At 38.5% G+C, this 17,232-nt stretch overlaps 1 protein-coding gene and 1 long non-coding RNA gene across 3 annotated transcripts in view; one reads left to right on the top strand and one right to left on the bottom strand.

The window, feature by feature from the left end:
• Positions 1-17,232, bottom strand: part of LOC107077704 (uncharacterized) — a 47,955-nt gene that overhangs the window by 29,283 nt on the left and 1,440 nt on the right. The window lies entirely within an intron of this gene.
• On the top strand, positions 1,534-14,306 carry mtnr1al (melatonin receptor type 1A like). Of its 2 annotated transcripts, XM_015349848.2 has the most exons (3): positions 1,534-2,790; positions 2,878-2,931; positions 11,626-14,306. In XM_015349848.2, the coding sequence occupies exons 1-3, from the start codon at positions 2,745-2,747 to the stop codon at positions 12,393-12,395; spliced, it is 870 nt and encodes a 289-aa protein (XP_015205334.2). In that variant the 5' UTR covers positions 1,534-2,744; the 3' UTR covers positions 12,396-14,306. The 2 variants fall into 2 exon arrangements, with proteins under 2 accessions (XP_015205334.2, XP_069052261.1); XM_069196160.1 differs by having other exon boundaries at positions 1,534-2,931.

The raw sequence follows: 17,232 nt of genomic DNA, 5'->3' as shown, positions 1-17,232 counted from the left end.
CCGAAGTAGGGTCACTGATGAACCGGTGTCGAGTAGGGCCAGGCAGGGTTGGTCCTCAATCCGGCAGTGGAGGTACAGGCCCCGGCTACAGCCGACTCGCCCCACGGTGGCGTGAGGGGCGCCGGTTTTTACAGCGCTCTCCGGAGCGGGGGTTGAGGTGTTCAAGGGCGGCCTTCCCCGCGCTGAGCCGCCCCGTTCCCGTTTCCCGACGCCGATCGAGCGAGGTTCGGGTGCCCGGCAGAACCGGGCTCGGTGTCCTCTTTTCCCGCAGCGGTCGCAAATCAGCGTGCGGGGCTGTTCCGCGGCGGTCGCTGCACGGGCTGGCTCCTCTTCCCCCTCGCTGGATTCCTCCGTCGCCGCCTCGGTCAGCCGGCAGGGCGCACTGCATCTGCTGGCGCTGCCAGTCACCCCGAACACTACCTCAGCCCGTGTAGCAAGGGCCAAGGCCTGCTCCAGCGATGTTGGCGCGGCCAGCTGCACGTGGCGCCGCAGCTCCTCGGGCGAGAGGGCCTTGAGAAAGGCCTGGAGAGCCATCTCCCGCTGCGCCTCCCGGGGGAAAGTTGGGTATCCTCGGCGGGCGAGGAACATGACATCCGCGGCGACCGGGCCCAGTCGCTCTCCTGGTTGGCGCCGCCGCAGGGCCAGCCTCTCCCGCATCAAGTCCGGCGCCTCCTCTACACCGAAGCGCAGCTGGAGGGCTGCTGCCAGCGCCGTGTAGTCGCCTCTGTCCTCCTCCGGGACGTCCAGGAGCACCTGGCAGGCCGCTCCTTCCAGCGCCGCCGCTAGGTGGCCGGCCATCTCTGCCCGGCTCCAGCCATTCGTCCGGGCCGCGAGCTGGAACTGCGCCTCATAGGTCTCCCAAGGCGCCTCACCATCGTAGCGACCTGGTCGCACCCGCGCCGATGGGTGTGGGAATCGCTGATCGGCTCCGGCAGGGAGGGCATCCTCTCTCCGGGGCGGCCGCCCCAATTCTACTGGCGGGACCACTACTGGGTAGCCCTGGTAAGGGCTGTGGCCACCTGTCGCACCCAGGAGTTGCTCAGGCTCCCTATGTGCGCCGCCGATGGGTTCTGCGTCTTCCAGCGTCAGCCGGCGCTTTATGGAATCGGGTAGTGTCTGCCACGAGTTGTTCATTCTGCCCGCTTCTGACACCAATGTAGCGTATTGCAGGTTCTTTCTCAGAACTAAAGAACAGTGGAGACGCGATTAACCAAGCACTGGCTTTATTTTACATCCACACCAAACCAAACACAGGATCTACACACACATGAGGAGACTGACGAACACGTACACACATTTAGGGTGGTAATTACCTAACAACACACTCTACTTTTACAGGACTACACAGGGCACTAGAATTACTAGGACATTATTTACACAGGCAGGGTCAGCCGCTGGTCATCGTGCTGACCCTCAGACTCTTCCCGGCTACCACTCCCAGCATGCCCAGCGGTACTACGAGCGCCTAGGGGCGCTTCCTCCTCACCACCAGGCGAGGGCGTTACAATATATAGGGACCGCTCAAATGAACGCAGCACACAGCAGCACACGAGCACAAGGACCGCTGATGATTAAGGTGGGCAGGAAAGCACATCCGCGAATGGGTTAGCTTGAAAGTACAATAGTCAGACGTTAGCATATGAGGGAGGAAAGAATCACGGATGAGAGAATGGGTGGCACGGATATTGGGATTACAGAAGGGAAAGAATAACTGCAATCGATCTGACAAAAAGAAAAAAGAAAAACGGTTTTTGAAGGACAACTACACTGCGTTTTAGTGTGTTAACATCTTAAGTTTTGAATACAAAGAAGTGAAAACCTAATGTGCAAAATGAATGATGCAAAGCAAAATGGGTTGTTGTTGTGACCCTTAAGCAGCTAGGCAAACTAAGTATAATACTTGGATGCTGTCCAGAGAGAGGCGGACCGTTAAGCAAACTGATTAAAACAATGAATGGACGGACTGGAGATAAGCGATGAATGGAAAAAAAAATGAATAAGCTTCGGAGAATTCAATGGTTACAGCACGCTAGAAAGCAAACCGTTTTTATTTCGGCTCTTGCAGAAGGAAAAGTACAAAACAATGACACACGCTGCCAGGCATTTCTAAGAAAAGGGGAAGAAAAAAAAGCACCAAAGGAAGAAAGTTTATATGGCGCATTTGAAGAGTTTTAACTCTGCAGAACAAAACGTATCCGAACAGTTTTATATATTAAATTTTCCGGTGGTTTTTACTTGTCGAATAGCATGTACAAACTGATGAAGTTGTGTTGCTTCAATGAAACTGTACTCATTCTAATATATTTATACGACAGATATATGCAATGAATGTACAGTAACTGTGGAGGCAACAGCACAGGAAATCAGTTGTTAAATCAACAAGGAGTTAAAAGATTTTGAATCTAAGCCAAAACTTATTTAAATATGTAATAGAGCAAGTTACTGTAATGCTTTAAACTCAGACGTAAACTAGAAAAAGTGCATCCATTGGCTAGTTAAATCAGGACACCTGTTGACAAAACCAGAGAATGCTTTTAACTGTATGTTTTAGGATTTTTTTAACGTTTTTTTTTTCAATTTGCTAGGGGGTAAATGGTAACGTGACAGTATGGTTATTATGATCATCGAAATCATCATCCTGTGTAACACAAAGTGTTGAGAATACTCTCATAGACTGAACCAGCGTACGGGACACTGAATGTCGCCAGAATTAACTGCCCGGTGCCTACAAGGATGAGGAGAGGATGGATGGGGGAAGTCAGCCTCTAATGAAAAACCTTTCATGGGGAGGTGAGGACGCGAACGAGCTCCGGTTTCCTTGGGTAGTCACTTTGCTTGCCACCGTCCTCATCACCACTATCGTGGTCGATATTTTAGGCAACCTGTTGGTGATCATCTCCGTCTTCAGAAACAAGAAACTCAGGAAAGCAGGTATTTTTTTTTTTCATTTGTTGAGCTATGAAATATTTCCACCTTTACCTTTACGTTTACTGTATCGACTGCCGGAGACATGCAGACCATTAAGTCAACAGTGTATGTAGATGTGCTTGTAAACAATTTCAATTCTTCCATATTTTAAAAATACTGTTCATATGTTTATGTTTATTTTTTTACTTATTTTGGGAGACAGAAGGGTAAATTTTTGACAGCAGTGTTAAACCCATCAATTAGTTTATTGTGACTGTCCATTTCTGAGAGCATCTTCTAGCGATACTAAATGAAGACTATCGGAATGACATTTTGAGACCATGCAGTTGTTTGTGCGATGAGATTCATTTCTTTTTCGTGTTTTCTGCCATGCTGTCAAATTAGACTGCGTGATGCCTTAAAGCAAGAGAACTGTCAGTGAGACTGCCTTTGCTTAAAACTGATGCGTAGATCGGACAGACTCTTTTCAAAAGAAAAATGTCTTTCTGTGATGATTGGAATTAAGAGATTCTCGTGTTTGCGAATAGTTTTTGCTCGTTTAAGGAATGTAACATTTTTACTTAGAATCTATTGATTTCTTGATACATTTCCTCAGTTTGACATGACAGTTAATGACACGATACTTACCCTTTTGCTTGCAAGCTCCCATGTTTAGAATGCAATTCATATATATTTTTTTCTGAGTAAAGAAAATAACAGAGAACAGTGCAACGCAGAATAATTGCTTGATTCATTTCAAGGCCAATTATATAATATTATATATTAATCCAAAAAGTTGGTATAATGCAAAGATTACTAAATAAAATTATAAAAGACTCTAGTATATTACACATAGTTACACAACATATAATCATAGCTTTTTCAATGTTTTTGTCTTAATTATCCAAAATGTAAATATAATTGAAGTATCTATAATTTAAAAGGTCACCCCAAATGAACCAGGAATGAACGGGTATTGTATGCTAGAGCCTCAATGCCGTTCTAAATTAATCCAGAATAAATTCAATATTCCTAATTGATGTCTCCAAAAAATGGGCTCTCAGCTTCTACACCATTCTGCCATGATACGTCAAACTACTATGAAAAGTACTGTTGGTTAAAGACAGTATACAGTAGCTGTCACAGCCGTTTGTCCACTCTTTGATTGAGAGATTTCGATTTGACGACGTGCAGCAGGAGTTTGGCTTTATGCTTCCTTAGAAGGACAGAGCTCGAGGAAGTTCAGTCACTTCACATGTTGCCATGAAGTGAGCTGCCAGAAAGGCTGAAGATTGAAACAGATTAGACCCACTGGACTGCCTGGCATTTATGAGAAAGCAAAGGTGACAAATACCACACTTCTCCAACACTTTGGTTTATATAGAGATAAAGAAGGAAAGGAACTGCAACACACCTTTTTGCAAGTTCTGTTAATCTGCTGTTTGAAACCTCACAGTTACTGATTGAAATATTAAATTGCTGTGAGATGCTTTACAATAAAAATCTTAATCATTCTGTCCCTGATTTATTCTCTTAATATATGTGTGCTGAGCAGCAAAAAACACATCACTCTAATAATACTTGTGTCTTTTTAGAAAAACGAAATCATGTAGTGCTTGGATATTGATTAAAAGTTTTTGGTGTCATTTTGATTAATTGATCACTCATGAAAGACTGTAATACAGTACACTCAAGTGACATTGACCATTGCGGAAAGACTAATCACCTCATTGGTGCTAAGGTGATTACACTTGAAAATCAAGAAAGACAGAAAAACAGAAAGGAATCAATATACTGTACAGTACGCTCCTGAACAAGGTAGCAATTGCTATGTTGGAGCTACACCTTAGGTGGACTCATCAGGAGAGGATCTTCAACAGAGAGATCACCAGCAGTGATCTTTAGCGATGAATAAAGTTTCTGTGTGGTGAGATTCCAGTGTGATTGATTGGACAAGATGTTTGGACTTAACAGCACTCCACTGTGATTTATGTGATTTATAGCACATCCAAGTGATTTATAGCACATTGGCAGCATGGGGGCTACTGTACACCGATCAGGTTTTCTTGTAAAAGGAGATTGTGACAGTTCAGCTGTAGATGTCCTATTGTACATTCCAGATTTTGGCCCTGTTGATCATCTGTGGGAAGATGAGAGATCTCTGTGCCATCTAGGGCAGAGAGATCAGAGAACACTCACATGGTTGCCTAGGTATTATGAGAGAAATGGGACAGAATTTCACAAGACAATATCTGCATTTAAAGGTCAACTTACAGATGAACAGCTTGTATTGCTTCTAGCAGTGCTTCTATGCTACTAGCCTGTGACTGTATTGGACCCCCAATAGATTAATCTTTTTAATGACTTGTTAATTACTATGTCATGTCCATTCCACAGAATGTCAGGGCACTCATTACCAATTTTGGAATTTTCCTGAAAACAACTGTGAATTTATTGCAGTTATACATGATAGGTTTTGATTGATGCTCAGTATATTTTCTAGAAGAAAATTAGCAGTCATCTGATTAGTTAAGGAAAGATAAAATAGTTTAAATTGAACTGAATATCAGTGCTTTTTTATTTTGTTGTTGTGAGAAGTTACACAACACTATGAACTTGTCCGTTATTACCCTGAAAAAGCACCTAACCATGTGAATTTAAATTTCATTCAAAGCACACTTTAGTTCTTTTTTAGTGTAGTCTGTTTGACTTGAATATTCAAATTTAAACATTTAGATTAGATATTATATTTTAATGTAATATGTTTACATCAGGCTATGCTCAAACTAGCTCTTTCTTGAATTGTACTTTAAAGTAGTTGATCTGCACTATCAAGAAATAGAAGAAGATCAGAATTTGTTCAATTCCCAGCTAAAAACCTTTGAAGTTTAGCTGTAGCAGTGGTAGGCAACTCTAGTGCTCACATGCTGCATTCTGCCTTTCATTCTATCTCAGATTTTAATGACTTAAATGAATTAAGTAAGTGGATAAGCAGCCAATCAGGTGCTATTTAAAGGCACCCCTAAAACCCGAAGGAACCCCTCACTGGAGGACATGAGTAATTTAACTCTTTTGTGTTGTATAACTGGAAATACCAACATCTCTTTGCAGGTTTAGAGTTCCATGAAAAGCAACTGACATGTTGACGTTAAATAAAAGCAAACAAAATAACAGCAAAAGAGATAGTTGCCTATTTTTGTCAGCATTTCATTGCTGCCATGTATATTCTTCTATTGAATAGTCTTCCATGCAGGAGAGAGATTTTCTTGTTCCCTTTCTGCTGTCTTTTTGTAATACAAAATATTGTTACGTGCCAGTAACAAACCCAGCAAACAAAATGATTGTAGTGAATAATAATAAAACAACTAAATGAATACATCCTTCACCTAATAATGTGCCATGGTAATCTCCAAAAGTAAAGTTAAAAATAAATAAAAATCAAAATTATGTTTTGGTTACAAGATTATATTTCACTGGTCTGTTGATATACAATAGGATGATAATAGGGACAGTTGCTGGAAGAGTTTAGGTTAGACTTGACAGTAAACAGGGAAATATATATTTTACATCACTTTTACAGTAAATGTAACTATTAAATAAAAAATTTAGGAGAAAATTATAAGACAGTTTACACAGTTACACAACAGATTTAGAAAGACTGAGATAGTTGTTGTTGAGCTTTTACCTTTCCCCCTCAAAATAATACAAATCACCCTCCTTTTATGTGCTGTAGCCCTTTAAAGGTACAGTATTAGTTCCTAGAAAGATAACTGAAATGTGGTTCTTTTAAAGAATAATATCCTTGACCTTTGAAGAGCTCCAAACTGTAGTAAAGGAGCTCTTTCAAGAGCTTTTCAAATTAATAAATCTTTTTTTCTCTCTTAATTTGGAAAGATGTGAGCAAAGACGAACTTCAAAGGACATTCAAAGAAGACAAATTTCTCTTAGGATTAGTCTTCACTGGTTCGGCTGATAAAGGGTAAACAAAATGAATAGCGTCATGAGAAATTACAGAGCTTAATTTAAAATCGCATGAAGCACTATACCGTAAAATTGAAAAGCCATCAACCTTATGGGTAAATCGAGCTGTACTGTGCCAGTTTTTGTTAAAATGAACTGTACATGTGCTGATTTGAATTGGTAAATGTTTAGGACCTAGGCTGAAAAGGAATTTGTATTTAGTGTGGCTATTAGGTTACTTAAATTCTGTCAGTAGTGTCATTCAGCTATGTGTTTGAAAATGTTTTGAACTGCAAACATAAGACCTCTACTGCCTTGTCAGTGGTAATTAGTTCATTCTGAATGACATTCTGTCAACAATACTCATGTCATCTTCTGAAACGCTTAAGCACTAGTAGCAAGAAAAGGCTTTAGATTTTTTTTGCCCCACCTTCTCTAAAACTTCCTTCTATCAAGCAGTGTACGAGTTATTGTAATGAAATCTAAATATATAAGTGTAAAATTACAGGTTGTACAATGTATTGTGAAACCATAGAGACAAGAACATATTCTGAAGCAGGGAAAATGCATTGGAGAAGGGGAGAAAAAATCTATTTTTACTGTCTACTTTGACTTGAACTATGGTAATCCTTGTTCTAATTTCTACAGTTCACACATACTGTACAATACTATTCAAAAGTTTGAAAAAAATGAATAACATTGTTTATTATTATTCAGTTTATATCCTAGGTTACTAATATAATTGTATCTCTGAAAAAATGTCTCATTTAATAAAAGTATAATAAATGAGAGATTGAGGGAATGCCCTGTGACTGATATACTTTGTGCTGAATGATAATGTATTGTTAAGATATATATATTTGAATCAGGTGAGAGATCTTAAAAAAACCTAATGTGCTTTTAAAGAAGCAACACATTTGTGATGCCGTTCCCTTCAGCTCATGTATCTGGCAAATAGACAATTTATCTAGTTGTACAGGTTTACCCATAAAATAAAGACTTTTGGCCTGCCATCACACTCACATCACACTCACACTGCCGGAAGATGGATGTAAAGATTACTGAACGTGTAGGATCATTAAAAAAATCGCAAACAAGAGGGAGGCCATTCGAGCTAATTTAGTAGCTAACTAAATCTAAATTCCATCCAGCTGTTTCTTAAAAGAGCCTGGAGTTCATACTTCCACCACCTGTTCTTAATACCCACAACACTTTTGGTAAAGTTTCAGCACTGTAAAACCTGACTATAACTTCACTTGATTTAAATTTCACACTTTTTGCTGTATACCCAAGCATTATGTTGGCTTCTTATTGCCTCCCCACATAGTCTTGATGAGCACATAAAAGATAGAGATAGATATATAAGACTTTATTGATCCTGAAGGGAAACTGAAAGCTCTAAGATCTGCAGAAATGTCCACATCCCTTTTATGCATAGTTTCTTGCAGCTCAGAATCATCCATACAATGTGCATAATCTATATTCCTACTTCCTGTTTGGATCTGTTTGCATGTATCAGTATTGAAATATACAAATCAATATACTAACAAAAATGTTAATTAGTTTTCTAGCTATAACAGTAACTAAATCATCGATATTGATCAAGAAAAGCAACAAACCAAAAACAGATCCCCCTGGCACACGGCCGCTCACTTCTACCTAATTAGTGTCTGTACCCATTGTTGGAAACTGGAACATAAACCATCTTGGCTCAATGCAAGTATTGAAGTGTGATTCTAAATGTAGGACCTTAAGGAACTAAATAGTGTTCCTGCGCTCATGAATAATACACTTTCAGCATGAATTAGAATGATAAGCAATATCTACAGGAAGTAATGAAACAAATGTATTGGGATCAACATTTCACTTTTCCAAACATTTAGTGTAGAGCTGATCATTGACAAGATCCAGTAATGTGTGAATAGAAGATGAAAGCAAATTGCATCAGACTGTGCAGAAACCTATGGCATATGAAAAGGTAAATATGTATGAAGAATATTACATTAAAAATGTAAGTTTGTCTTATATAAATCTTTTTGTAAAATTGTGTAGCGAGAGGTCTATGTAGCACCAGAGAATAATATATCTAAAGCCTTGAATTTTCTTAATCTTGAATTTGATTCGTTTTTGGCAGTAGCATACATGCAATGTGAAAATGGGGCAACATGATTGCTGCTGACAAGAACAATGGTCTTTATGTGATGTTTATGTAAAAAGGTTTTTTTTTTAACTGTTTGTTTATATATTTTTTGTTTTTTATAACTCATAACTCGAGATAAGTCATTGCAAGACTGCAGGGCACACAGAAATCCACTGAGATACCAAACAACAGAAAGAAGTTACGACCAGTGCCAAATTACAAGACTGATTCATTAAACCAGCTGACAGGAGCTAAACAGCTGAATACAAAAGTATAGGACTGGGGGGTTTGACTAGGACATGGACAGTATGTGGAGTTTTGGACAACAAAAACCTGTTTTTGTTGTTATTCCTTAATAAGAGCAATTTTACAAGATAAATGTCAGACGTTGATGGCATTTTCTAGAACATGTTGTTTTGTAAGTCCTGTAAAAAGCAGTTCTATTTAAATCTGCAATTTAAAAATAAAGGAATTATTCAGGAGTGCCCAGAATGTACAGTGAGTGATAGGAACATCTCAGGTTAAATCCAATCTTCCTAGTTCCAGGGACTAAATTAATAAACTACAATGAATCACTGAATGCTTTTATTAGAAACTCAGTTTTGTTATGCCTGGATCTTATTTACTAATTTCTTGCACTCTAGCCAAAGAAGGGAATACGGAACATCTGCAGTGTATTGAATAGTTGTGCAATGAACACATTTTGGTGTGGATGTTTCTTTGCAGTTTCTGCTGAAATGTAACTTCTTTCACCCGTGTTTCACACATGTCCTACGTGAGCATTAAAGGCTGGATTAAGAATATTCACTTGAAAATGTATGTACAGTACATTATATATAATTCAACAAAATGGGATATCATTGGAATGGGGTGAATACTTTTGCAAGGAACTGAACTTACATTATAGACTCACTGACTAGAGCATAGCCAAAGAGGTCCAATACATTTGTAAAGCTTAAGAAGAATTAATAGTTATTTTATTGTATTTAAAGGATGTCCACTTGAAGCCTAGAATACCTCAGATTGTTTCTATGATTTTATATACATATTCTATACATGTAAATTGATAAAAATCTTTCTGATATAATGACAATTGCCACACTTGTCCTTAATAAAATTAAAAAGCAACATTATTAGATTCCCTCTAGTGAACCCTTAGGTGTTGCAGGGAGATGAGTGAGAATGATTAAATGATTACATTTCCTTCAAATCAGGCTCTGGATAAATCCTTAATAATGAATGATTCAATGATTGCTGCAAATTTGCACTGACTTTGCAAGCTGTATTTGTCTGGCTGTCATTCATAATAGCAATCCTGACATGCTCAATGTAGCTCATTTCAGACACAAAACTTTTTAAGTTATGTCTGAGTATATGTGCCTTCAACAAGTAAGTAGCTCTGATATTCATGCAGCATGCAAACACATATGCTCATTTAACATGTCCAGATGTATTTTAGGAAATGCAATCTGAAATTTGATGTCATTGTGAATATGTAGAACCTTTGCAGCAAAACATGTTTTAAGAGAATACACAAATACAGAAGTTCAGTGTGCAGTCATGACTCTGTCAATCAGTCTTTGAACTCTTTCAGTTTATGACTGTTGGAGCTTTACTGTAGGTGTTGACCATGCTGTTCCCTTCACTGTTTAGTTTTTACCTTGTGAATATCTCTTCCAAGCAGAATAAAAATGCCTTCAGATAAAAAAAAACAGCATTTATAGATTTAGAATTTGGAAATGGAATATTAGCTCAAGACAGGGAAGTCCCATAAACATAAATAGTTTCGGCATCTGAATGTAGTTGTGTTACTTACAAGACTGATGTTTTCCCTCATGGCTTCCATACAGCTGTAACCCAATTCGGATTAATCATTTAAAAAGACAGTGTTGTCCTTTTTGTTACAAGACTGCAGAGAATCCTTAATGGAAGTTTTAGAAGTTCTTAAAAACACACTTGTTCACTTGTTCATGATGTTGCAAAAGACTGGTTACATTTTATTGTAAAAATACAATTCTACCTTTTAACATTGAAATCACTCAAGTGAGGGACAGGTCAAAGCACAATTATTAGGAAACACAGGTCATGCTCAGTTATAAAGCTTTTCTATGTGTGGAATTCTGAATAGAAAGAAGCTGGTTGCTTCCTCTTCATTGCCCTTCTGAAACATCATGTTAAATGCAGTGCCTTTCCTTACTGTAGCATGATATACCGTATAGCCATTGAGAGAAGTCTACTGTGTTTTTGAGGATAATCAGAAATTTCTACATTTGTGTCTGATAATATTTTGATTATATTCATGTGTGTATATAAATGTATGTCTGGGTATACATATGTAATTCCAGAGATCACTATTTTACAAAGAGTTCACAGACTTTTCTCCACGACTACATAATGCAGCTCCGTCTAGCATCCTCTGTGCTTTTAATCTCCCCTTTCCCTCTTGATTAAACGTGTAGATCAAAGGTAAAATAAAGCACAAAGAGATTAACCATATGCTTCGGAAAATTCAAGTGGTTTGGATTCCTGCCCAAGCACTGATGTCAGACATGTCTTGGGTTTCTTCGTGAGCAACGAAGAGTGCAGGATCCCCTAATGTTTCTTGATTTTCTTTACAGGAAATGCCTTTGTTGTTAGCCTGGCTGTAGCAGACCTCGTGGTGGCCATCTACCCCTACCCGCTGGTTCTGACAGCTATCTTCCATGACGGTTGGAGCCTGGGCTACATTCACTGCCAGATCAGCGGCTTCCTCATGGGACTGAGCGTGATTGGATCCATTTTCAACATTACGGGCATTGCCATCAATCGCTACTGCTATATCTGCCACAGCCTTAAGTATGACAAGCTCTTCTCCAACAAGAACACCATCTGCTACGTCATCCTCGTGTGGGTCCTCACTATTCTTGCCATTGTCCCAAACTGGTTTGTGGAGTCCCTGCAATATGACCCTCGGGTGTATTCCTGCACTTTTGCGCAGTCGGTCAGCTCCTTCTACACCATCACAGTAGTGGTTGTCCATTTCATCCTCCCCATCAGCATTGTGACTTACTGCTACCTCCGGATATGGATCCTTGTTATTCAAGTCCGCAGAAGAGTCAAGCCCGACAACAGGCCCAAAATCAAGCCGCACGACTTTCGTAACTTCCTCACCATGTTTGTGGTGTTCGTACTTTTTGCTGTGTGCTGGGCCCCATTGAACTTCATTGGGCTTGCAGTGGCTGTGAACCCCAGTCTAGGCCTTGCCATTCCCGAATGGCTGTTCACTGCTAGCTACTTCATGGCCTACTTCAACAGCTGCTTGAATGCTGTGGTTTATGGGGTTCTAAACCATAATTTTAGAAAGGAATACAGACGGATTGTACTAGCTATTTTTAGACTGCCTTGTTGAAAGAAAGAGCTTAACCAGGACACTGTGACAAAGAAAGCATTGTGCTAAATATAAACCACAGATGTAAGGCAATCAGAGCTCAGAAAGAGCAAGCCAGATCATGTAATAAATACAATGAATGTATATAAGAATGCGGTATTGATGTCTTCATCGGGTATATCCAATTGTCTCTTGTTTGTGTTGGCTGTTGGTGTAAAGTATATCAATGTATTATGGAAAAAGAACAAGATTTTATTTTTGGAACTGGTCACTGAGAGTTTGAAAAGTGAAGTCTTGAAGTATTTATTAAAGCTACAGTCTCATGTTAAATTTTGCATATAAACACGGTTTATCGGTGCTGTTTTACAATCATTAACCACTTTGTAGTAGCTTGAATTGCAGTGTGTGAAAATAAACTGCCTGTGTGACTTTTTATAACCTAATTTCCAAAGAAACAGCACACAACAGTACACCACACAGAGTGGTATGAATGTCTTCTGCATTTGGCAACACAATATATTTTAGGTTGTAGATCATACATAAGATACATTATTTCCACTCTCATCTACTCCATTAATATGAAAATGATGCTAATTTTCTCTTGGCATCGCCTGTACAGTATATTTTTTATACTTCAGAAAAGATTTGATAAATCCAAAGACAGTTTAAAAGCTCAAAAGGACCGCAGCTCTAAAATTAGCTTCAAACGTCTGCACGTTATTGCTCATTTTCAAATATAATGGCCTTCATTGCTAGCTAAAGGATCTTAAAAAACCTAAAATGCTCCCCCCTCCTAAGTTAGTGAAGTTTAAGGGCAGATAATGGGGATTCTGATGTGATTAACTTTTCTTTTGAAAGCTAAATCCCTTCAAAATCTTTATCTTACCACTCTGCAACACATGCTTGGGCCACGTTTCTGCATACTCCTGGGTTAACATTTCATATACAGGGAGACAGAACAGAGAAACACGATATAAGAGGGATATAATTCATTTCCGATTTACGGCTTAGCACCTCAGATTTGTAAGGGTAAAGCCATACATACTCTAAGCTCTTTATGGAATTAATGCATTAGATTTAGCATAGTAAATTGCAGGCACCCACCTCCCCATACTACACATGTGTTTCTAAGGCAAATCAAATTCAGTGATGATTTGAAACGAAAAAAAAGCTGAATGCTTCAAATCACAACCGTGAGAGTAAATACATTTAATTAAATAAATGAGAACTATAAACACCTAACTTTAATAACTAGAATGAAAAACTATAATGGACTTAAAAGTCTTCAAAAGACGTAACTGAGTTCTGCTGTTTTCTCCTGGGTGCAGGCTCTGTCAGTATACAAAGTATACCGTATGAGTAATGGAGGCTGCTTCACTAAATTAATTAGTTGTGCTTCATAGCAGTTCAATCAAAAGAACATTCCTTACAGGATTATTTTGTGGGAGGCTTGCTTCCATCAATATTGCCTCTAGAGCACTTGACTAAAAAGCAACTGCACACCTTGTTGAAGTACATCAAAAGTGAGAAGGGCTATAAATCTCTCTAATATGAGCTACATGTTTAACGGACTGTTCTGTTGTTATAGATTCGAAAGTATATTATATAAAAGTAAATTACTAAAATAATTAAAGTAATTTATATCTATATATTATTTTTTCGAACCTGCAGTATAGCACACTTTACCTAAATAAAATATTGTTACAGATATGATGGGGGAATTATTCATATAATATGCAGACATAGTAATGTACTTTTTCCCCACAAGAACAATTGCACTCGCTAATATACATTATGTATGAAGACACTATACAGTATATGGTACTGAACATCAAATATATTTTGTATGTGAGTTTTTTGTCTTATAAAGGAGCACACATGGATTAAGTCATAATAAAGATGTCCACTGTGAATAACAATAAAGTTGTATTTTTGTCTGTAAAATTTGTGGTTATACATACCCTCTTACCAAAAGGGAATACTGTACTTATGTAAATTCTTTCTCACTGGTTAGTAATATATTCATGCAGCTGTCTATATATAGTTGAATACATAAGCAGCACAATTATTATTGCCTTTCCACTACCAAAATCACAAAGAGGCACTCAATCAAATTATAATAGCTACTGTATATAAAGTATAACCAATATACAGTGTATAGCCAATATAAAATATCAGACCCTTTGGACTTACATTCCTTTTTCTTTTGCATGGTTTGTGAAGTGTATGTTCATTTTAATAGTGCATGCATGTAAAATCATGCAGACACTAAAACACTCCAACATATATACTAATTATTAGGTCTGTAATTATGCAAAAACCAAATCTATCCAGACATGATTTTCATACTGCATGGAATTACCATAAACTACTGAACGGTTTATTATTATTATTAGCCTATTAAGCTACTCACCAAAACAAATTCCAAATTACTTCTCTGCAAGTAAACACAGGTAAATGACACCTGAGCCTCTTATGTGTAGTTGCCTGGTTTAATAAAAGGGGAATCAGCTGGATTAAAGGAGGCTTCTTGAAGGTCTAACACTCTGAATATGAAAAGAAACATCCCTTTATTTTTGCCTGTCCATTCATCCATTTTTAACCACTTTAACGACACAGCAGCAGGGCCAGAGCCTATGCAAGGCAAGATACGGCCTGAACAAGACGCCAGTCCATCGCAGACACAGACACACCAGCGCCAAGTTTCGCAGAGCCCAATTAACCAATTATGGGAGGACAAAGAAGCACCCAAAGGAAACCCACACAAAAACTGGGAGAACATCCAAACTCCAAGCAGGAGGCACCCCAGGTCCAGAACTGAACCCAGGACCCCAGCACTGCAAGGCTACTGCATCACCATCACACCCTATTAATGTGTGTATGGCTTATAGTGTGAAAATAAAGCATGTGGATATAGGTAATGATAAAGTTACTTTGAGTAATTTAAATTACTTTATTAGTGAGAGGGTTCATTGGACACGAGTGATACGGTTATTTTACATGTCTGGAGTCAAGCCCAGTAAAAATCAAGAAAGAAAAACCTGAACTAAATCAGCACACTGCCATTTGTGGTGTGGGGTGTTGACACAGAGGTTTCTAATCGGGAAAGATGTTATTAAAGCCAACAAAGCCCATAATTGATAGACTACAGTTGATCATCGTGCTCCACCTTTGTGATCACTTTTCCACTGCATCCGAAATGCCAAGCTGCAACAGATGACTGATGACAACCTGACTGCACAACGTTACATTGATGAGCTCCTGGGATCTCCTGTGGGTTCAACCTGATGTGACAACATTCCAGCAGAACACATGTCCTCATGCTGCTCACTTAACAGGAACTTTCTTGTGAGATGAGACCGTGACTGTTATGAGATGGACTGGAACAATGCGACTGCCCAGGGACAGAATTCCACAACACATCAACGTGACGCAAAGCGTGTGTCGGAGACATACAGCTTGTACTGTTTCCAATAGCGCGAAGGCACACACATAGGTTTTTATCTTTCACAATAGGCCCCTTCTTGATCAACGATGTTGATGGCAAAAGGTCTGCGTAACTAACTGCCATGTCTGTTAAGAAAAATATATCTCTACAAATAAAGATCTTGTAATTTTCCTGAACAAACTTTGTGAATTTGTTATAGTTACAAGTGAAAAGTTATTTTTATACTCAGTTTAAAGCCAGGTTTTCCAGGTGGCTTGAAATCAATTATTTTAAGTAAATTATTTATTAGTAATGTGACCTACATTTCACGTTCCTTCCAATAATGTGACGATTAATATAATTGTGATAACTGATGATGGAAACAAACATGAACTATAACACTTCATATTTCATAATGATTGGTAAATCAGAGAACTAAATGCTGTATGATATACCTTAAGCAAGAATAAACTATTCTTATCAAGTTAATTTTGAAACATTGTAAATAAATTATTATAAATTTAAGGTGAGTAAAACAGGAGACTCCGACCCTGGCCCTGAAGAGGCCCAATCTTGTTAGTCTGGTCTCTTTCTAAAACCTGCTAATTTCTGGAACTACTGATAAACAAAGCAGGTCATCTGTTCAATTCAGAGAACTAAAGTCCTTGATGGCTGAAAATACCTGCATTTCAATCCTAAATAATTTCTAAATAACTATTTTAAATGATCTTAATTAAATATCTAAATTATTTAAATTATTAACCTGTTTATTTGACCACAGTGATATTGTTCCATATCTTTAGAAAATGGTAACTAAACCTGCTGGACTGGAGCTCTCCAGAAACAAGGGTAGGAGACCCCTGTAAAAGATGCTCTAGAAGATATTTTCAGTCCACATTTGCACAATTTGTAAAGTCACACTGCATTAGACCTGTTGAGAATGTTGGTTGGTGCCACCCATCCATTTTCTTACAGTCTTTGTAGTTGGATAATTTCTAAAATTCTTGCACTGTTCAGTGTTTCAGTTTAAAAACCTAGTTAAACTGTAATATATACAAGACAAAAAACAGTAAACACATAAAAAGGACAATGCAAATGCGTATTTACTAATTTAATCAAATTTATCACCTTGCAAAAACCTCAGCGAATATTTACTGGTAAAGTTTGAAACTGACTTCTAGTCCTTCTAAATATAGTATTGAGGGCTCCAAGAAACCAGTGCAAAAGCTTGCTATTTAAGTCTTGTTGAAAATGGGTAGATGATTTAGACACATCACCAGCAGATCTAAACTGCCTGGGGCACAACTGTCATTTATCATAAGCCAAGCAAAGCAAGATACGCTTCACCATATTAGAAAGCAAACCTGTGATGTGCCGCACTGTGCGGTCACAGAAACAGTTACTAAAGCCCTTGGAAATGAGGCAAGCTTC

The sequence above is a fragment of the Lepisosteus oculatus genome, chromosome 11 (genome assembly GCF_040954835.1).
Source record: "Lepisosteus oculatus isolate fLepOcu1 chromosome 11, fLepOcu1.hap2, whole genome shotgun sequence".
Taxonomy (NCBI): domain Eukaryota; kingdom Metazoa; phylum Chordata; class Actinopteri; order Semionotiformes; family Lepisosteidae; genus Lepisosteus; species Lepisosteus oculatus.
Note: the sequence above shows the minus strand (reverse complement) of the source record. Positions and strands in the feature narration are given on the sequence as shown.